Source organism: Montipora foliosa, chromosome 13 (assembly GCF_036669935.1).
Source record: "Montipora foliosa isolate CH-2021 chromosome 13, ASM3666993v2, whole genome shotgun sequence".
Lineage (NCBI taxonomy): Eukaryota > Metazoa > Cnidaria > Anthozoa > Scleractinia > Acroporidae > Montipora > Montipora foliosa.
The window spans coordinates 30,983,397-31,005,654 of record NC_090881.1 but is presented as its reverse complement, the minus strand read 5'-3'; the positions used below and the strand labels follow the sequence as shown (position 1 = coordinate 31,005,654).

At 37.6% G+C, this 22,258-nt stretch overlaps 2 protein-coding genes and 3 long non-coding RNA genes across 6 annotated transcripts; 3 read left to right on the top strand and 2 right to left on the bottom strand.

The window, feature by feature from the left end:
* The first annotated feature begins 313 nt into the window (after positions 1 to 313).
* LOC137982914 (uncharacterized) lies at positions 314 to 12,261 on the top strand. The gene is made up of 3 exons (XR_011118864.1): positions 314 to 443; positions 9,979 to 10,145; positions 10,693 to 12,261. It is a non-coding gene; the product is annotated as an uncharacterized lncRNA (long non-coding RNA).
* On the bottom strand, positions 1,795 to 10,505 carry LOC137982906 (uncharacterized). The gene is made up of 3 exons (XM_068830072.1): positions 10,375 to 10,505; positions 5,348 to 5,487; positions 1,795 to 3,593 (listed from the first exon to the last, which is right to left on the bottom strand). Exons 1-3 carry the CDS (start codon positions 10,441 to 10,443, stop codon positions 3,572 to 3,574), a joined length of 231 nt encoding a protein of 76 aa, XP_068686173.1. The 5' UTR covers positions 10,444 to 10,505; the 3' UTR covers positions 1,795 to 3,571.
* A 700-nt stretch (positions 12,262 to 12,961) lies between the features above and the next one.
* LOC137982908 (uncharacterized) lies at positions 12,962 to 14,263 on the bottom strand. The gene is made up of 3 exons (XR_011118859.1): positions 14,011 to 14,263; positions 13,846 to 13,917; positions 12,962 to 13,298 (listed from the first exon to the last, which is right to left on the bottom strand). It is a non-coding gene; the product is annotated as an uncharacterized lncRNA (long non-coding RNA).
* A 1,838-nt stretch (positions 14,264 to 16,101) lies between these two features.
* On the top strand, positions 16,102 to 17,248 carry LOC137982909 (uncharacterized). Its single transcript, XR_011118860.1, has 3 exons — positions 16,102 to 16,559; positions 16,632 to 16,847; positions 17,111 to 17,248. It is a non-coding gene; the product is annotated as an uncharacterized lncRNA (long non-coding RNA).
* Positions 17,249 to 18,972: 1,724 nt separating this feature from the next.
* LOC137982903 (uncharacterized) lies at positions 18,973 to 22,045 on the top strand. 2 transcript variants are annotated; one of them, XM_068830071.1, is made up of 7 exons: positions 19,093 to 19,587; positions 19,678 to 19,809; positions 20,019 to 20,083; positions 20,392 to 21,284; positions 21,364 to 21,465; positions 21,713 to 21,766; positions 21,914 to 22,045. In XM_068830071.1, the coding sequence occupies exons 1-3, from the start codon at positions 19,473 to 19,475 to the stop codon at positions 20,078 to 20,080; spliced, it is 309 nt and encodes a 102-aa protein (XP_068686172.1). In that variant the 5' UTR covers positions 19,093 to 19,472; the 3' UTR covers positions 20,081 to 20,083; positions 20,392 to 21,284; positions 21,364 to 21,465; positions 21,713 to 21,766; positions 21,914 to 22,045. The 2 variants fall into 2 exon arrangements, with proteins under 2 accessions (XP_068686171.1, XP_068686172.1); XM_068830070.1 differs by lacking the exon at positions 20,019 to 20,083 and having other exon boundaries at positions 18,973 to 19,587.
* Positions 22,046 to 22,258: the final 213 nt, after the last annotated feature.

The window sequence follows — 22,258 nt, the reverse complement described above, 5'->3', positions numbered from 1 at the left end:
CGGAGATCCACATTAAAATTATCAAACAACTGCTAAAATGCTTTTATAATCATACATTTATTATCCTTGTTGCTTCAAAACTCCAAACGTACCGTTATCAAATCATCACTCCACGTATTCTTATTCAGGAACAGGGTCAATCGAACACACCCTAAATATTGGGTGCACGTGAGTCAAATGTTTCCATGACAATAGACCTGTTCACTTGGCGACAGTCGAGTGCATTTGATTGACGTCCACCAAAATTAAGTTTCGAAAAACGAAAAAAATGTCCTTAGGGGCGCGTGCGACTGGTAATAACAGCTGTAACATTAGAAAAGCACAAAGGTTTGTATCAAAATTAGCCTGTTCCAGGCTCCCAGATAGTCGGGAAAACGAAAACAACTGCGTGGGAAAAACGCATTTTTTTGCTCTTTCCCTACCATCCAACCTCAGCGCTGAAGGTAAGGGTAGTCTGTACAATCTACACGACTAAGCATCAAATGAAAACGTCCGCATTTCAGAAGTACATCAATTTGTAAATCTTCCATGCCGAAATTCACGACGTGACTGAGAGATCTTCACAGGTCACGATTGCCGAAATCCCTGAAGGCAAATTCATCAATATTGATCATTTCCGATACTTCACATGAGATACAGCTCAGTTTTTGTATGATCCAGCTTTGGTATGTTTAAAACCAGCCCACTTAGCTTGTAAAGTCGAAATTGGCTTTAACAAAGCGCAAGCAACAAGGCTACGCCCCTTGGAGGCGGTGTATCATGAGCCGCGAAAGACGATTATTTGTAAAATTAACTGCCAATGTATGTACATTCTCAGAGCTTCCTTCTGAGGAAATTTTAAAGCAGTTTGTAACGTATTACGATATCTCCACATAATATTTCCTATTTTGTCTCATAATATTTTTACTTAACAGAGGTAAAATAACTGTGATTTCTTTTGAGTTGCTTTTGCCTTTAGCAGCTCTTGGAGGGAACTAAATAACTTCATTAAAACAGCAAATTCTCAGTCGATTGAGTCATGTGAACAACTTATGATTTGACCCCGGAAACTAACGAGCATATTTTAGGAAAATGACTGCAATGTTGTCGTGTTCCCCACTTTTGACCTTTGAACGCCACTTTATTACAACAGCAGCTCTGATAAATTTTGTGAATAAATAAAAACAGGCGTAATAGGTATTTTAATTAGTAAGTGTTTTCAGTTTAAGTTCAGCTTAGTTCCAGTAACCCAATTTCAGTGGACTGACCTCATATTGAATGGTGTTAAATTCGTCAAGAGCTCCTCCCATTTTTATAGCAGTACTCGATTTCAGGACGGATCGAAATCGCAGCAATGTGATTGGCAGATATTGTTGGCGTTTTCAATTCTTTGTTGAGGATACATATCATTAGGTTCTTCAAACTGAGAAATTGACCAAAACCTTAGTGGAATGAAATGAACAAGAAACTACAGCCCCTTTTATAGCAGTGCTCAATTTCATGCAGTTTTTTATTCTTTGTTGAGCAGCGGTGATCTATCCCGAGGGTCGTGGGTTCAATTCCCACCCTGGTCAGAGTTTTTCTCTGTCCTTGTGTGGGCCGATTTCCATTAGTAGGGCTGACGCTCACATGGTCCATGAGGGGTAGAAAGCTAGCACTTCACATTACACTCTAATCGGTTAAGTCCGTTGAAATATAAGTGCTTCACGGCCGGCTCCCGTCTGACCTTGTAGCTCAGTGTGAACCCATGACCCTCAGGCTAGATCACATGGCGTATAACATCGGTCACGTGCTAAATACTATCACTGCGAAACGTCTACCGATGCACTACATTTTATTCAGTTTAAAGAATTTACAGGTCATTTTAGTATTTAAGTTATGATTTAGAGCATGGTTTTTTCAAAAGTTCGTTTTCCTTTGTTGACAATACAGAAGTGTTTCTCAAAAGCTAATCAATGGTGGACATTATCCACGGAGCTCAATTCGTTATCAAATAAATACAAATAAATGTACAGTTTATATACAACTAAACCAGTTGATAAGGAAAATCGAGCCCCATGAAAAAACTTGAACGTTTACACCACTTGGCCTTCCTTAGAGTGAATTCTTTCCGACAAAGAGATTCCACTGGAAATGAGGGAATTTGCTGAATAGACTACCACTTGACAGATGGAATCTTGTTTTTTTATAAAGTGAGAGGGAAAACTCCATATGAAATGAGGAAACAGAACAACAAATCCACAAAAAAGCATGATGTGGGAAGGTACAGGGGTAGGAGCACTTAAATGTGAACTTGGTTATACTCCAAGAAATGCACACAATCTGAAAGCAGTTCTTTGCAGCTGCAAGAGGGTTTTTTTGTCTACATGTATGCTAAAGTTGTCCTTGTCACAAAAACCCTTAAACTTTCACATTCCAATCCGATCTGGATTTAGTGATTCATGCCCACAGTGACATCAGGCATGGAATGGAATGATAATTATTAACTAACTTATCACAATTTTCTCATGTCTTATTGTATTGTATTGAATTGTATTGCATTGTATTTCAAAAATGCTGTTTTCAATATTAGAGTCAAATTATCCATATGAAGGGGTGGGGATGCTCATCAGAAATTTTGATTTAAACCCCTAAAAGTGACCAGATTTAAAACATATTAAAGATACCATATTTATATTTTTTCGTGTGAAACCGTAAGTGAGACCTTCACGGCTACATATCATGGCATTTTCCCCAGAACACCGTAACTGTCACCAAATCCAAAATTTACACCGAAAACAAGACAACGAGCATCCCCACCCTTTCATGTGAGTACCCCCCCCCCCCCCACCCACCCTGCCAAATCACACATTATGCCACTTTCAGATTTTACTCTGTCTAATGCTAGACATTTTACTTGTAAATGAGGCCGCCCTCAGAACTTAAAGGGTTAAATCACCACATTTAAATGTTCATTTGATGGTCTAAGTTCCCTTAGGAATTTTCAGCTAATCTGATTTCAGTAGTTTGAACCACAGTTTGTGCTATTCATTGATTGACTCCTGATAAAACCTATAGGTATTTTTTTATGTATTACCTTATGCCCCGTTCACACCAAATCTTAACCATGTTGTGAAGATGTTTAGTTAATCATGGTTTGAGAGTGTTTTCTTTTAAAATCATGAATACTGAATTTTGTCCATTACAAATTTCGCACAGATCAAAGCATGTATTGAAACTCACTTGAATCTCATGTAAAAGCCAGTCCTACATTTTTCTGTGACTGATTTTCATTTTGCAAAACCCAGGTTAATTAAACATGTTTTGTTGGGATGAATGGGGTATAAGGTAGTCCTGACTCTTCATCATGAGCAGTTCTTTGCACTTTAGTTTTCTTCAAGGAAATCTACTCTATCCACTCTACCATTAATTTTCATGCATATTTTGTTGTATTAATTATTAAAACACAAAGAGCATTTTGTCACAACAGAACACTCTTCTCAACAATGTACAGTATTTGTCTAAAAAATTTCCACTGATGTCATAACCATTTTCAATGTTCAATACACACTGCTATTAATTTTGTAAAATCCAACTGTCGCATTATGTTTTGTCATCTCATACTCTTTGTTCTTCTGTAGAGGAAAAAAAATGCTAACTTTCAGTTAAGAAGAAATAACAGTTTTTGCTTGGACTCCACTTCATCTTGCATTGTCAACAGGGTATGATGGGTGTCATAACTGGAATTCTTGCCCAATAAAATCAAAGAAATGGGTTTATCAAATGCATTGATATGGCAAATTGACCACCGTAAAGAAATGAGAAAGCTGACACTTCGAATGTTACCCCTTCCTAAGCACTCTGTCAAAGGGCAAATGCTCTCTTGAAAGATGTTTTTCTGTAAGAAACTTCGGGGGAAAAAACATACGGAAGGAAAATTGCACAAGCGTGCTGACTTGCCAAAGAAATACTGCTGGCTTGTTTCACTTTGGACAGCGGATCATAAAACAACCACAACCGAAAAGGCATATTTTCAAATTCAGTTGGTGTCATGGCACACACAGATTGTATGGCATTATAACCACAGCAATTAAGGAAACTTTCAATTTTTCAGTAACTTTAAAGATGAAATTTTCACAACTTAACTCTTAAACGAAAAATTAAAGCAATGTTTTAGGGATGACAGAGGATGTTTCAAAAGACAACATTATTCTTCAATCCTGGACAAAATTGCTGAACATTAGGTGCGGTTGGGTTTTAGTACACATTGCTGACCAGCGGTCAAACATCACAAAGATTACCGAGGCAAAAAGGAATCTCACGCAATTCATTGGCGGGAAATTTAATCACAACTTTATCAGCATCGTGATTGGCTCTTGTGCCTCAGGCATCAAAATACCCTTCCAACTTACCACATTAAATGTCATGGGCGCCTTGTCTGATCTTTTTTACATATCCATGGAAATTTGCCACAGGAAATTTACCTTGGGAAATGGCGGTCACACGCACTTAACGCAGTTTCCCACGGTAAAAGGGTCAATTACCGACGTAAAAGTGACCCGTGTAACCGCACCTCTTATTATCTCCCACAACCACATCTCTTTTCTGACACAATATGGAAAACAAGCACCTATCAGACGTCCTACTTTAACAGAATTTTTAAACTCTGGAACTACATGTGTAAACTGTCGGCGTCTTCAAATTTCTCCACTCCGGAATCCTTCATGAACTTAATTATATCTCATCTTATGCACTTACTTAGGACCTCTTTTGATGCCGACTACACCTGTACCTGGACCTTGATCAGAGCCTGCCCCTACCATCGTTAGCTATTGTATTATTTATTTTTTTAAAATTAATTTATTTACTTTTTAATATAGGGGAGTGCCTCGCATGGGAACTCGCCTCCCGTTCACACCGGGCCTTTTGGGTCTTCGTATTATCGTATTAAGTGCTACTGTTGTGTGTTTCTTTTTTTTTTGGAAGTCAAACCCAATAAAGCTGTTGAAAAATCAAAAATAATTTTAAAAAAACTTATTATTACAACTCATCCTTCCCCCAAACATAGTTGGCCTTCTTTTCAGGTCATGGTAAAAAAGGAGAAATGTAGACTCGGAAAAATATCCGAGTCCTAGATGGGATCCCATCTGGGACTCAGATATTTTTCCGAGTCTACATTTCTCCTTACATTTAATATCATTGTTGTTGTTTCATCTTTAACACATGGTAAAAAAGTTGGAAAAATGGGAAAGGTATCAACAATTTTTTCCAGGAATGTTTGTCATTTTGAAAAATCACTTAAAGAACAAAATGTGAAGGCGCAATAATGTTTACAAGTTCAATTTCAATTATATTGACAACTTCAAACAAAGATTCAATAGAAACCTACCTGAAATAGGCAAAAATCTTGTTTGGAATTCTAAACAGAAACTTCATCATTTCTTGTCTCCTTCTAATGGTTTGTCTGTTTGAAGTCACTCTTCTGTTGAATTCTGCAAATCTTCTGTAAAGTCTTGGAAATCCATAGTACTGAAAACAAATAACGTGACAAATATGCCACAACAGAGTGGTGTCACTAATGATAGACATCTTTCATACTGGTGGCCAAATAAAATATTCTTCTGTTTTAATGCTAATAAGCCTTTCTACCCTCGCTATGACAAGCACATTTCAAAAGAATATTTGTTTTAAAATGAGGGCAGTAGGTCTAATTAACATAAATACAAAAGAATGTAAAGGAGTCAAGTGAAGCTACGATCCTCACAGTTATGAATGCAATTCTAGCAATTGTGTAGAGAAGTCTGAATTCAAATCCTGTTGAAGTCCTGATTTTTCAGGCTTCTCTACGCAATTGCAAAAATTGCGTTCATAACTCCAAGGGGCATAGCTGCACTTGATTTCATATCCGCACTTCAATATATGATTCATTTCTTATATCATTTCGTTCAGTGTAAAGGAGGTCTATAGCTTTAAGATATGCAAATGTTGAAAAGGTGGCCATACAAAGAAACGAGTTGGCCATGACATGAAGATCCTTTGAAACCTCCAAATTTCAGAATGTATGTTCAATTAAATGATTTATCTTTAAACTGGCATACTTTGTGACATCAATATTTTTTAGCAAAAACCTGAATACATCATTCAGGAATTTTTTCTCAAATCTTTTTTTTTTTTAATGCCATTCTACATCATTTTTACAAGTCAATCAAGTCTGCCAAGATTACTTGCTCTAGCTTTACTACTAGGTAAGGCTAGGGACAATTATACAGTCATGACTCTTTTTCCTGATGCAAGCATAACACCTGCTCAATTACATAGAAAGGAGGAAAAGCTGTCGGCACATTGCAGGAAGGTACTCCTAGTTGTAAAATCACAATGAAGTTATTGTCTGGACTGAGTTGTTCAAAGTACAGTTGGTAATGATTTAACAGATTTAAAACCATGAAAACCAAAACAATTGATTACATTACAGTACTAGTTGGATTAAGGCTCAACCTGCTTCAGTTCTTCTATATACTTTATCTAGGTGTCTTTTTGGACGAAGCACTCTCTTGGAAAGATCACATTGAGTATGTGAGTAGCAAAGTCAGTAAACGGCTTGGGCTCCTATCTCGGATACGAGCATGCCTCACTTTGGAAGCTTCTAAACAAGTCTATACCTCACTCATGCAGCCGTTATTTGACTATGCTGATGCTGCTTGGGGTGAAATCTCAGAAGGATGTTGCAAAGAGCTCCAGCGTCTACAAAATCGTGCAGCTCAAATTATACTTCGAAGAAAAACTTCAAAGAATGCCTTCCACTCTCTAAATTGGCTAAGTTTAGCCTATAGAAGGAAACTACAGAAATGTAGTTTTAGTTTTTAAGTGTTTAAATAACTTAGTATCGAAGTATTTAACGGAGTATTTCATAAGAAACATGGCTTTCGATGATTATGGAACTAGAAGAAGTAACGACCTGCACCCACAAAAGCCTACGACCAATATGGGAAAGAGAACCTTTAAGTATGCGGGGACTATTCATTTTAATTTTTTACCCACTCATATTAAAATTGCCCCATCTTTTAGTTTGCTAATTAAGCATTATTATTCGTAATTTTTATTTCCTATAAATTTATAGATTTTGATCACTATACTTATAGATCTTAATTTTTATTTTGGAATTTTTTAAATTGTATTTAATTAAATTGTACTTAGGAGCTTAGGAGTTTTTAGGGTGTAAATAATTTTCGACCATTTTAAATTGTAAATCCCTTTATTTCCCAGGGCCCCTATGAATACCAGCCTCGTAGCTGAGAGGGCTACCCTGGCTAAATAAAGTTACCTTATTTACTTACTTACTATGTGATCTTCATGTGTAATCTTCATCAAACGCTATTCAGACGCTTTGCTATTGATTGGACAACTAAAAAATCAGTCATAAGCAGGACCTCCATCAAAGGTTTGAGTCCTGTCTAAGGACTCTGATTATTCAGTTGTCCTTTTTCCTATCACTACTTGAAAAAGGGATGGCATCACTGGCTCACAAGTTTAAAAATACAGTGTGTGAATCCAGCTTGTTAAGGAAGCAAAAATTCCTACGCAGAATACTCATAATTTAACCCATTGACTCCCAGGGATCAAACCCTAACCCTAAAACCTTAGTAACTGAGCCTTTTTGCTGATCAAAAAATGCCAATGTTGACACGAAAACATTTTAGCAAAACCTCGTACTAAAATGACGATGGTATCACATTTTCCCGTCCAAAATGATGCTGGTTTGCGCTCACTCACAGTTGTTCTATGAGAAAATCTCATACTGGTAGTCATTCTCATCCTAGAATCTAAAGCTCTCTGGCGTGTTAATGGATGGGACATAGCTTTTGACTGCTTTAACCCATTCACTCCTCAGTTAAATAACACACTTTGACATCATTCACATGAACATAAATAAAAGATTGTTTACTAAACAGACATACTTCATCGTTCACATGTGTCAAGTGCTACTATGATCAAAAAATCATCTTCAGATTTTGAAAGAGTGTTCACGCAACACTTGAATGGCAAAATTTTGAGCTTCGATTTTTATCACAAGGCTGTTTATTTTAAGTGAAAGATTTGGATTTCACGGTCCACCATTACTCACATTCAAAACTGACTGAATGGACCTCAGAACGTTGGACTAGGGAAAAGTGACGTCATTTACTAACTAGCTTAAAATTTCAGCGTGTAAACGCATCTTATCATATATGCAAAACACAAGTTTAAAAATCTGAAAGCCGGAAACTCCCATGCTGCATATTAATTCAGCTGCATACAAACATGTTACATTCTTAAAACCAGTGAGTCTTTGAAGTCATTTTTTCCTCAACCCAGCTCTATCAAAATTTTAAAGTTAGTAATGGCAGACCAATAAATAAGAAAATTCCAGTTACAATAAACAGGTGTCATTTTAAAATCAGAACTTAAAACTTGGGTCACTTAGTGTATAGTTAACATACTTTTGAAATCCAAAGAAAAAGAAGAATTGTTTTTTTGGTAGTTGTAGCACTTTAAACAGGAACATTAAAGCTAACCGACAAGAATGTTTTCTCTGATTAGGGACTTACAAATCTGGCTGCCCAGTCTCAACCCATCGACTACCAGGGGATGATAATGATGATGATGATGAAGATGAACTTTATTAACGTGTCGAGAATCTCTAGTGCATAGCACTAATTGGTGACAAAAAATAAAATAATCTAGGATAACAATGTCGAAAATAGTAAAAGCTAGGGAAACTAAAAAGAAATCTAAAACCTATTTTACAAATAAAATTTTCCTTAATGACATAAGAGTCTCAAAGTTAACTATTTCAAAGCATACACAATTGCTGCAGCCATCATCAGTTATGACAGTCAGGTCTGTTCTCCTGATTTTAGTCTTAAATCTGTGCAGACTATCTTCAGTATCTATCTTTTGTAGTATCTTATCGAATGCTTTCCATATTTAATCGTATTAAAACAAGGCATTTTGAAATCAGAGTTTCTTAAAGAATAATTATCGGCTATCACAGTTTGCATTCACTATAAAAAGTTCTTGTATTTGACTTGGGAGTAGGTTCTTTTTTGCCTTGAACATGAGGATTGCAATTTCCTGAAGCCTTCTGTTGATCAGTGAAGGGAGTTCAGCCAGACTCAGCAGCTCGTCATAGGAGGCTGATTCACTGTTGAAAACTACTTTCAGGGCTCTCTCCTGTAATCTTTCAACTTTACGTTTGTCTGAGGCTCTGCAGAAGTGCCAGATAGTACTGCAGTAGGTCAGGTGAGGCAAGATGGCAGCTTTGTAAAGTAGTAATTTAGCATGAGTGGGTATAAGCTTTCTTAGACGTCTTAAAACTCCTATCTGTTGGCTAGCCTTTTTACAAACGAAACTAATATGCTCACTAAAATTAAGTTCAGAGTCCAGGAGTACACCGAACAATTTGGTGGATTTCAATTGTTCTATGTTAGTCCCATCTATATGCAGGTTTACACTATTATTTGCCTCAGTCCCAGAACAAAGTAGCATGGATTGATATTTCTGAACATTCATTTGTAGCAGGTTTTCCTTGTACAATTTAATAATTTTGCTACCTTCACTCAGCAGTCTACCTTCAACAATACTAGCAGATGCACCAGAGGCAAAAACTTGATGATCATCTGCATACATAGAAATTTACTCCTCAGTTATATAAGTGAGGTCATTTTGAAATGAGTTCCACAAGAGGGGACCAAATGAGGACCCTTGAGGACAACCTCTTATTGTATTTTTCCAATGACTATTCACAGGACCCAACTTGACCCTGTTTTGTCTGTGAGAAAAATACGAGCGCAGAAGGTTTAGGGCAGATCCTGAAAAGTTGTAGGATTCCAGTTTCTTAATAAAGACTTAATAGATTTTACTCTATCTGTATTGCAAGACAATAAATATTATTATTTTACTCGTCAATGGGGCATGGTTCAGGAGTCTATGGGTTAAATAAAAGTAAAAAGTTTGAAATCCAAATGTTTTTTTTTCTTTTAGAAGACCATGAAGGGGGTCAGCTGATCCACCAGACCCAGGCACATAAGGAATAGTTCAGATGTTTATTGAGAGGCTTCTTTAACTCTGTGTCTGTTCAAAATGGGGTTGATCATTGATTTGCAGGACTCTGCAGTGAAATTCCAAACCCATCCATGTCTTCTTACAGGGTGATTGCTGTTATTAAATTAGTGTTGTTCCCCAGTGGATAGAGGCATTTACTTTGAGCCATTAATTTAGTGTACTTCTCTTGTAGGAATTGCAGCCGTGTATTACATCACCAACACGACAACAAATCAGGTCAACATAAGTACAATTTAAGTTTGCAGTATAAAAACAGATGCAATAAATTACCAGATAAATTCTGCTGCCTTTTAAAGAAAGGTGTTTGATACTCACTCTTCCAACAGCATATACAGTAAATTTCTTTCCCAGGGATATGGCCAGGAGGCCTAAAATTTTCTCCATAAAGTACAAATTTGCCCAAAAGCTTCCCACATGTCGTCAAATGACTTAGTAACCATTCCCTTTAATGGCTGTAAGAGACTGGTATGACTTTGGTAAATCGACCAATGCGCATCGAGGACTAAAAATAGCAACATCAACAGCCTGTAAAGTCATTTCGTTTCTACAAAAAGGAGTAATGTTGGAAGAGTTGTAAAGGTGTAATTAACCGCCATTTGTAAACCTTATCTTTGCTTTGCGTCTTCTCTCCAGCTTCCGTCATGAAGACCCTGTTCCAAGAGTCAGAATCCCAGAAGAATTATTCAGAAACGAGGATATTCTGCTGTCTCTCACACATTGAAGAATCTCGCTTTTGAAAACATACATAGTCGGCAGTTGCCCCGACCTTATTAATCAGATTCCCTGCAACCACTTTGCTTCGTCGAACATTATATACGTGTGTAATGAGTGTCAACTGGAGCCGCTATGTTGTTTAGCTTATCCCCTTTATTGCGGACACAAAAAGTTCTGACAAAATTTTACTTTTGATAATTCTCAACCCCGTAAGGCCCCTTTTGCACGTAGTCAAAGCCTATTTTCAAGCAGTTGTGTAAAGGTAATTAGTACGTTCCTAAACCCTATAAACAATAGTAAATCTTGTCATCGTAAGAGGAAATGATGCCCGAATTTACCTCGACTAATTGTCATTAAAAAAAAAGGAAAAATTCAAAGGTTTAGCCGAAATCAAATCGATACTTGCGATGCTCTATCATCAAAGATACAAAGCCACATCTCTGAGGTACAGCTTAATTTTTTGTTCAATTTATAGTTTGCATAAAGGGACTTGATTATGTGTATTTAATTGAAATAAGGTTAAGATTACCCCACTACCAGCCAAAAATATTAAGACATCCATAACTCATTCAATATTCTATTAAACGTGACTTAATGAGTTAAGATATAAACGCTCACTACTTTGGCATTAACAAAACAAAAGCCTGAAAAATACAAGCTTGAACGGTACTCGAACTTATGGCCTCTCAGACACCGATGCCGTGCTCTACGAATTGAGGTATGAAGCAACTGGAAGCTGGGCTGGCGTAGTGGAGAGAGCACTTGCCTCCCACCAATGTTGCCCGATTTCGATTCCCAGACTCGACGTCGGGTTGAGTTTGTTGGTTCTCTAATCTGCTCCGAGAGGTTTTTCTCCGTGTACTTCGGTTTCCCCCCTTCCTCAAAAACCAATATTTGATCTGGTTTGTTCCCAATAGACCTGATCGGCTGACTCAACGTTGTATATTGTATTTGCATTATAACGTAGCATTCACATTTGAATGATCTGCAAATACCTGGAACAAAACGTTTTATTCCCAAAGGTTTTCAATTGGGTACAACATTAGTTAGCCGATTGGGTGTATTAGTACTCCAGCGCTAGAAGCCTAGACACTTCAATGAAGTTCCTCTCCTTTCGTCATTTTGTGAATTCGTAATAAGCTGATAAACGTTCATGAAACGCGTTCTTTTATCGTTGTGTCGTTACGTTAACCTTCGCTTATCGTGTTGTGTCACGCTACTTCAAACCACAACGAAATTGTACATAACGAATGTTACATTCCAAGAGTCTCCCCGAGGATACGAGAGATTGTACAAGTTTTATAGTGAAGATCTTCAATGATAAGCGTCCAGCACTACAGAAAATAATCGCCGTGGCGTTACATTATGATAATCGAACTGATCCAGTTCCAGGAATCAAGCAAGATTTCTCCGAATTCAAATCTTCGAGGATTTTCAAAAGGTCTCAAAGCTGATTGTCACCAGTCTAAAAATGATAGCCTACCACGGTTTACCAAAATGTGTTCTTGAATTCATGTTTTAAAATGTATGTGGCCAGACTAGTTCCAGACTCCACGTGGCTATGAGAATGACGCCTTGTACTAAAGGTTATTCCAATTTTCAACCAGTATGATATTTTTATCATAAAAACGGTTGCCAGTAGTTGGTGCGAATACCTTGTACGGGACTTAGTGTCCTATTGCATTTAACACCCACCTTAGGGTGAATCTTTAAATAAAATGATAAATAATAATAATAATAATAATAATAAAATTAATAATAAAATGTTGAAACACCTCGAGTACGAGGTCCCATGATTTACGAGTCAATGAGTCATGAGTCATGAGTCACCATGACTCATTGACTCATTGATTCATAAATACTTGATACTCCTCAGTCCAGGTGGAGAGAACCCAGTGAAATGCCATTTCTGCGTGTCAACTTTAGTTGCAACTGCAAAAGGCAGGGATTTTGAAATAAATGAATTGCAAGGTTCATTAGTGAGAGAGAGAAAAAGCTTCTTTTATCACAGTTCAGAGAGTTAGATGCATTCAAGCACAAGGAGTTGAACAACACCCCGAAAATTTAGGCATTCAAAACATATGATAAGGCGGATTCAAATGAAGATGTTCGTATCAAATATGATTTTCTAACATTCATGATAGTATCGAAGGATTTTCCAACATAGGGAGGTACCAATAACAAAAAATGACAATGTTGGCTTTAGAATTTATTATTCTGGATATTTTTTTCCACAATATTTACATTTAATTATCGGAAACTTATTCCTAGGATTTTTTGATGGCTAAAGAAAGTAACTGAGATGACATACTAAAATGGAACAAAAAAATGAACGAGAGAGTAAAACAAGGGAAAAAAATTGAAAACATGCAAGCTGATTCTCTTCGTAAATGACCCAAGAATAACAAATCTGTGATCAATTTTGTCTGCTGTTGATTCCTGCTTGAAGAGTAAACAGATCTGCTTTTCTTTATAGTTCTTGGTATGTGGGTATTGGTTGGTCTTTCATCCACATCTTAGTATTCCTAAAAGAAAATAAAGTAAACAGTTTTCGATTGCTGAAACCAAATATTGGCAGTAAGAGGTCGAACTGCCTGGTTGACTCAGGTGAAAAGGCAAGAGAAAACTCGGCACGAACAGCCTCCAAATGAATGAGCAATTTGCGAGGGTATTTTGCTACAAAAGGATAGAGTTCGCCCAAACGTTTTAGTAAGCCTCATAAATACTGAGTAGGGCACACTTATTAAACTGAGAGTCGTTTTCTAAATTAACATTTGGATTCAACAGAGCTTTGAGATGATGTCGTTTCGCATCATTTAAGATGGCGGAAAGTTTTGTGTAGGTCCAAAAAGAAACCATTAAGCAGTACCTTCATGAGCTGTTTTGTAAGTTCGATGTACCAATGATGTGAAACCCCACAATAACGTCAATGCGTCAAAGTGGCATTGTTCGTGCGGCAAATTTGAACGTAAAAGTCAATGAAGCATTGTTTGCATGACAATATTTTACAAACAGGATATTTAAGCAATGATCTGAGACACACAAACGACTAAAACACACGGCCTTTCTCACCTTAGGTATCTTTATATTTGAAGACATTACCTTCCTGTTCGACTCTCAATACTTTGTCTTCAACACTTACAACTGTGAGAAACAAGACACAAGATTTCGTTTGTAAACAATAAAAGGGAACCGCCACAGTTAAGAGATTGAGTTGATAACAAGCAGACGAAGCACCTTCCTTCGACGGTGGCTCATCAGGCTCATATGCAGTTGGTGGTGTAAGAGTGTAAGCACTCGCAATAGCAACTTGTTTTAGGCGTTTTTCGAGATTCTTTCCTTCGTAATTTGGATCCATCCTAACCGTGAAAAGTGAATTCATAAGTTGCAACGTGGGAGGGCAGCAAGTATCTACTAATTATGTAAACAGCCTGAAGGGATGATACCCGCCTCAAAGGGCAGACGCGTGAATCATTATCGACCAATCAGCTCGTTACAGACACGACGTCCTGTCGACTGCATTGACAATATATGAAGTGCTATTATTTCATGGCAAAGGTGCAAGTTATTTTTACTTTTCATCCACCAATGAGCAATCGAGAAATGGGACGCAAAACATTTTCACGCAGATTAAGGCAACTGTTGGCACGAAACGTTAGAAAATATAAAGCAGTAAAGATTCTGATCCCCAAATTAAGCGTGAAAGTCAAAGTTAAACGCCTTGCATCAACTCGTGCATCATTCTGCTCAGTTATTTTGAAAACTTGGAATGCCCATATAAGGTAAAATTATAAGGCATTGGATTCAATAACAAACGATTTGCTTCATAAGCGCATTCCACATTGTTATGCCATCAAAGCATTACCTTTGTTTAATTCGAAACTACCAACACAGCACAATTTTCTCTTTAACCGCAAAAAATAAACATCGACAAGAAGGCGCTGTTATATATAGCACACGTTATTAGAAAATAACAATAGTGTTTTCATTTTAAATATTCCAAAGTGTAACAACCCGGTCTGGATCTGACCCAATGATTTCTAGACAGATGACAGCTTATTTTACGATGACAGATATCTGTTAGGAGAATTTGATCATTGATAATTGTGATTAAAATAAGTCTGTTTCAAACGATCCCGCGGACAAGGAATCTCAAAAACGACATAAATCTCTGACTTTATACTGGATAGGTAAAAGGACCGAACCTAAACGACAAAACTCGGGCAAAATATATTTGCGTGCTGGCATGCAAAGCCACCATGCTAATAGGGTTATACAAATATCATATGATATTGCGAGAGACACACGCGAGAATCTCTCTCGCTTCTGAAACTTGTACAGAACCAATGTTGAGATGTAAGACTAACAAGGCAGTTTAACAAAATATATATCCCCAGTTTCAAAGGTAAGAAACCAAATTGCTGTTTCTGCATGTGTTGACTTACCAATGTCAGCATTGGGTACCAAGGTTCTAACTTAAGATCCGTCGGTGAATTCTAGGAGATAACCAATTGAATGCGAAGTGGCAATTTTATGTGATGTATTTTATCAGTCTAGAGAACACAGGATATTTGTCGGTGCAAAAAAAATGTCACCAGTCAGATGTCAACTAATTAAGGCTCTTCCTTTCGCAGAAAAACATATTTACGCAAGGTTAATCTTGTAAATATATGCATATGAGACTATAAGTTGACAGTTTATAAAGTTCTCGACAACTCTGTTCAAGACACCCACAAACACAAATTTAAATCGATCACAATATTAACCTCACTATTATACTAATGGCTAAAATCCTCACACGTCGAAATAAGCTTCGTAGTTTTGAAATAAAATTACGGAATAAAGTTCTAACAGCAAATCACGTTCGCAAAGAACATGAAAGAAAGCATGGAAAAGTTCAGGCTTACTGTTCTATTTGTGCAGTGCAAAGAGAAATGGAATACATTGCTACAACTTGTGCACATTGCACAGGGTAGGAACTCGCATAGCTCCAAAAGGCGACATTCTGTTGATATAATATTGAACTTGTTAAAAGAGAAACTGGACTGTCTTCTAGGAAAAACCAATCTCTCTTAGGTATACCAATACTTTAAACTAAGACGTGCCGTTACACGTTTACTAAAGTTCAAAACAGAGACACGGCAAACGAAGTCATTGGAGTGTCACACAATTTCAAAATACTCATATGGCACGGTATCGATTGTTGGGGTAAACTGACTACGCCCATTAACCACTGTGACAACTGTCTGTGAGTTCGCGATGTAGTCGAGTGTAAACCACTGACCAAATGCAAGTGTATCATTTTACATCACAACAACTACCAGTAAAATCGATTGGCGAACAAGAGACTCTTCTTGATAAAATATTACGGGTAGAAAACGCGCCATCCAATGAGGAGACTGTTGCGCAAATCAGTCTAGTTTCACGCGCAAGTCTAAGAACAATCAAGAACTGTGTGTGTGCTTAAGAATCCGGACTTTCCCTCCACTGAACGATGCTATTGGTAGAGTTTCTTATTCAGTACTGCCCAAAATGACAACATTCGTCATTTCTTTAGCCTGATTGGCCTACCTTCACTCAATGAATCATTAAGGAATATAAACAGAAAAACAGAAAGAAACATATTCATTTTCTGCATTGTCAGTCATTTAAACACCAAGGAAGGCTTCTGCACAACTTTAGAGAAATTATAATAGGCATGAATATGGAGCCAAATACTTACGAGATCCTTAAGATATGGGTACCAACACACGGAGTCATAAATGTCTACCGCAAACCGCGAGGAGGTAGGAACGATTCTGAAAACGTGTTCCATCGCGTGAAAGAACACTGAAACCGACATGCGTTTTTCTTTGCAGAATACCACGTAGACAATGGCTGCCTTCTTAAACAGCAAACGAACTATGGCATCGAGAAGTTGGTCATTTTGGCGTCCCATGGAAGTAAAATAGTAATAACACGAGATGGCAGACTTCCTCTTGAACAAAATAAATATACAATAGTTCCACCAAATCTGGCCATGGATGCGTCTAGAGTAAACGTAGATGAATGGTGATACAATTCGCCACTTAAAAGTAAGTAGAGATTTCCTACGGTCTTGTTGCTTTTTTATCGATATATCCTAAGTGGACGAAGGAACAGATTTAGACTGCTTATTTGAGTTTGCAATGATACTCCTCCCTTAACACTTGAATAAATTTTCGATTTCCAATATGCGAAATCATGTAAGACAGTTTATTTTTTGTGGTTACTTCCTTTCATGACCAAAAGAATTAAATCGGGGTTAGTTGGTGTATCAACCACATTTTCTTTAAGAGCTTGATTGCATCTATTTCAGAGTGTTGTGGACCGTTCGTGGTTATCGGCAAGAGAAGAAACAAATGCACAAGTGGAATGGCTTGGCGAGAATTAATAAAATAAAACTGTTAAACGAGCAATAATTGTGGGAAAATAAATTTGATATTTCATTTTAAAATATTTGGAAACCTTTTTGAGTATAGTTGTATCTTCCTTGCAACTGCCACCATCACCATCATCATCTTTATATATCCTGAGTACATTTAATGTGCCTTTTAACGCAGTATCTCCGCCACATCTTCGAGCATTCACCGACTCAATCACACACAAAGGTTAGACTCAACACCAAGGACGTTGTCGCCTTCTCTTTGAGAATAGTGGGTTAATGCACTACAAAAATAGACTATGACGCATAGATCCTGGCGCGCGAAGCAACCTGCGCATAAGCAAGCGAATCAGGAGACGAAACCTAGGCACTCGGTTTAAGACACAGTGACTTGCCGAGAATTTCGCACAGCCTTTAATTTCAAAATGAGTTCGTTTGAGCCTGACGAGCCACAGGATATTTGTCAGGCAGTAAGAATAGGAAAAGAAGGCAAACCGGCCGAAGTGACCATATTTTACACTCCGAACAAAGGTTCGTAGAAATTAATAACAGAAAATCTGGATTGGCTTTTCCTTGCAATTGGACTTTTACAAAGTATTTGAGATCAGTAACTGATTCCTTGGGGTTTCATTATCTTAAGAGTTTCAAATTCACAACGGGTATCTAGCAGAGGAGGAAGTAAGAAGACATTATGGCAGACGATATCACCGATTGAAATTAGTCACTTCAAAAGGAAAGATCCTCTTCGTCCGCCGTTACAATAACGGAGGTAAGAGAAAGTAAAGTGCGGTTATATTTATTGAAGAAACCAGAAAACCTTGTTTCATATCCGCTATCACTTTTGTAGAGTTTGAGTGCGAATCACAAGGATATTGGGTAAAGCAGAGAGCTGTTGAACTATAAGTTCGGTAAGTTGCATTGATGATTTGTTCTTCAAACACATGTCTTCTTAATCACCGGTCACTGATAAAAATCATGATTTTGAAATTGGTGAACATGGTTACCTACAACTGGAGAGATTTTAACTGACATACACTGTAGGATAATAGGATTAAATTTGACACACTAAACAAGCAAATCAAATTGCTACAAACTCAACACAACAGCCAAGAAATAGTATTGACAGTTTCTCAATCGTACGGACTAATCGGGTGCAAAGCCGGGCATCTATTAATTCAGTGTCCCTTGAAAGACATCATAGCAACACTACTAATACAAATCCCTTGTCGTTCAAGCGCACCACTCAATTAGTAGTTTTGTTACAGTGAACGTGGAGTTGGGAAAACTACGATTACTATGGCTTCCATTGCAGCGCCGACATACAGGTCAAAACTGAAGTAAACAATGAGGGGCAGCAGGAATACAAGAACAACATAATTGGATTGTACTTTCTTTCTGTGAATTGAGATTGTATTCAATTCGCTTTATTTCAGCAATAAAATGTTTAATTGAAAATAAAATGTGTTGAGATATTCCCCGCTCTCTGTTAATAAGCCTAAGATAAAGGTTTTCTTTCAAACATAATACCCATTCCCCCTGAAACCCACCATGGGTATTCTCTTCGCTCTGGCTCTGTTGTAAATAGCAGTGTTAAAGTAGTTGCCAGGACTGAACGGATGAACAATTTTTGTACTTATAAATATCAATAATATAGTTGCTGGTTCCCTTGTAATTCAGCTGTAGCTGCAAGAGGGGTAAATAAACTGATCAATCAATCATTAAAGAAAATTACACAAGAATGCGGACTTGTTACACCCATGTTGCTCAAGGATCACGATGTCAAAGTTGCTATGTAGCGTCGTTTGCTTTGCTGAAAACGAAACTTATCTTTCCAAACCTAAAGGTTCACAGCACTGAAAAGGTCGAAATAACATTCTTAACTTTTTGGGAGACGTGCGCACTCTTGTTGAAGAAATGGAACACGATATATTCAGTCCAAGAACATGATACGATGAGTGCGAGACGAGTGTTTGTGATACTGATCGTATAGAGGAAAAGAACGGCACGAGGTCAAAACAGAAATTCTCATTACACTTATTTGGTGTCACTTGCTCGGACGGTTTTAAATTAACAGCTTGCAATCACACAACAGAGACTAAAAATAGGAAGTTGTGAATACTGAAAAGGTACGCGAATAAGCACAACTTCGAAAGTGCGCAGTACCAAAAACAATACAGATCAAAAGAAAATCGCAATATAATCCAACAGATAGAGAGACGTTGGTCAGTAAAGTACCACATTGGCGCAAACAAACTTGATTGACATACTCGCTCTTAATCTTTCTGTAATTGACAAAATGGGTGATGGAAATGAACTAGACGAACCACATGGCCCTAAATATTGCGAAGTTATACAAATCGGAATCGAAGATGATACCGCAGAAGTAACTATATTTTACACTCCGGACAGAGGTTTGTTGGCATTTATAAATCTTCGTTTTATGTGTTAAATAAAATTCAACAAGTGACAACTTCTCCGTGAAACTTCTTCCATATCCTTAGAATTTAAAGTTTTCAACGGCTATGTGTCTGAAAACAAGGATGACACTAGCAACGGCAGAAGATACAGAAAACTTAGACTTGTTACATCAAAGGCGAATGTCATCGAATTCAGACGATATTACGACAATGGAGGTAGGTCTTCATTACAGAGATAAACATTTTTATCCTGGAATAGGAGAACGAAATAATATCAAAGTAGCACAAATCAAACACAGTCGCAGTGGGATATGAAATAACCGAGTTCTACTCCAAAAGAGGAACTAAAAACGTCACCAGTTACATTTGTCACAGTACTTCTAAATAACAAACTTCTAAAACAAACATTTTTTTTCCTTTTAAAGAATGTGACATAGACGCCAACGGACAGGAATATTATTTTGAAGGAAGAAAAGTAAAGCTCTGAAACGTAAGCTATGTTGCTTTAGCAAGACAGTTGTATCTGTGAGTTCATTGCTTTAAATTTGCTCCCTTTCGAAATGAGCACTAATAACAAGGAGCTTTTTTTCTCCTATGTTCGAGTAAACATACGCAAACATCTCGACTGCCCAGTAGCATTGCGCATTGCTATTATATAACAAAACGAAATCGCGAAGTCGAGATCTCAAAAGGTTCGCTTGCACCTCCCTTCCGATCAAAATGCAACAATATGCCTAATACTAATTCTGCAGAGGCTGAATATGTAAAATGAAACGATCAATTTGCTTTAACCAACAGATATGTGGCGGTTGCCTAAACGCAGACTACAGAAAGAAACTAGCGCTGTTTTGAAGACTTTGTTCCACTGTGAATTTAAATTTTAAATAATGATGTGATACGAAAATGTTCTTTTTGCGGCAATAAAAGAAAATCAAGCCTTCACGTGAACGTGTGTACCCTTGATAAAGCACAGACTCTACTCGAAGAACAAATATCGACCAGCAAAAAGGCCACTAGTGACTCAAACTGTAACATTTTCATCTTCTGAAGAGACTACCCGGATGCCAGAGTCCCCAAAGGGAAGGAAGGCTAACCCTGACTGTTCTGCCGGCATTGGCATCTGGGCATTGATACAAAGACACAACCTCATCTACACACTTCAACGATGCCTTTTATTCCAAAATCAATGTTCTAACCGGACTGAGAAATCATGATAATCAATTGCCCCTTTCCGAGTTGCTGCATGTCTCAATTTCAAAACGAGTCCTGGTGCACAACCATTCAAATGTAAATGAGTTGCGCATTCTTATGTAAATCAAACTCATTTCCCTTACAATAGTTGAGCACCAAGACTCACTTCGAAACCGAGACTAACAGCAACTCGGAAATGGCCCATTAACAAAGGCTTGTGACGCATCACAGGAACCTTTGTTTCCCGGCATGCGTTTGCGCAATAAGAATCATGACACCCAATAGGAAACAACTGAATTGCATTAAACGCTTGCGAAGCTGAGCATATTTGCGCTATTAAGGCAAAATCTACCGCTCTTGAAACCACACCATCTAAGACTGTAAGATGACACACTATTCGAGAGACGAACCACATGCTTCAGCTGTGGAGACAGTGGATATTGGAGGGACCTTTCATCTCAATCCGGATGTAACAATCAAATACAGGCCTCGTCAAAAGGGTTCGTTTCAATCTCTGAGCGTCTCCTAGTGTAGCTTGCAAATTTTGAAGGACTTACACTCGAACCCATTTGTGTTTAGATTGCCAAGTGGAGAACGGAACCCTGACCGAGATTGCGACCTTGATAACTGTCAAGTCTGCCTCAGGAGCAACGTACCAAATTGTCCGAAGACAAGGAGGACGTAAGAACCAATAAACTGATTGATGTGTTTAATTGGTGGTATCTTCAGGGAAACAGAATATAAAACACTAAAAACAAAGTATGAAACTCTGGGAATGGGCCGCAAACACACAAAATGCATCTTGAATTTCGTGTCGATATTGATGTCGATTTTCTATACATACGCGTTGATGAAAATCAGTTGGGATAGCAAAAAAAAACTGCATCATTTCACGTAACTCCTTAACTTGAATTATCTTCTCCGACAGAATACGAGGCTGTATCGTGGTCTACATGGGTAACAAAACGCAACTAGAATCAAGGTGAGGAATATTTTTTAAGATCCCCGAGGTGGATTATTGCTCTACCTAGTGTTATTAGACCACTTCAGATGTTTTAACAGTCTTCTGTTTGCTACAATTAATGCTTCTGGTATTATGTACTAAGACATTCTCCTGCATTTGACATAGCATGACGAAAGATCTTTCCCGGAAAGCTGAGGAAAAAGCGCAAGAAGCTCCTTGAGACAGTTCAATCCCTTTATCACTGTGAAATTCCGTTGTGATATTACCTGAGATTAATTAAACGTTTTACTACATGTGTGTACTTGTCCCGCTTTATTGACTTGAGTTCTTCGATAGCAATTAGGCGCACCTATATAGCAAGCATAACTGACGCAGATAAAAACTCTACAGGAATCGTTGACTTCCTTATTCACGGAATTTCATATTCTCTCGACAAAGGCAAGGCGCGCAAATTGAAATTTGTGCAAACGCACCAGAACCATACCTCTGACTGAAATTGCATTTCTCCTA

Excerpts from the sequence above, each read along its gene's own strand:
- LOC137982906 (XM_068830072.1), bottom strand. The coding sequence starts at position 10,443 with ATGGAGAAAATTTTAGGCCTCCTGGCCATATCCCTGGGAAAGAAATTT. Across the intron at positions 5,488-10,374 it reads CTGTATATGCTGTTGGAAGA|TACTATGGATTTCCAAGACT; the intron begins GTGAGTATCAAA and ends ATTTGTTTTCAG. Across the intron at positions 3,594-5,347 it reads AAGATTTTTGCCTATTTCAG|AAGAACAAAGAGTATGAGAT; the intron begins GTAGGTTTCTAT and ends TTTCCTCTACAG.
- LOC137982903 (XM_068830070.1), top strand. The coding sequence starts at position 19,473 with ATGGGTGATGGAAATGAACTAGACGAACCACATGGCCCTAAATATTGC. Across the intron at positions 19,588-19,677 it reads ATTTTACACTCCGGACAGAG|AATTTAAAGTTTTCAACGGC; the intron begins GTTTGTTGGCAT and ends CCATATCCTTAG. Across the intron at positions 19,810-20,391 it reads ACGATATTACGACAATGGAG|ATATGTGGCGGTTGCCTAAA; the intron begins GTAGGTCTTCAT and ends TTTAACCAACAG.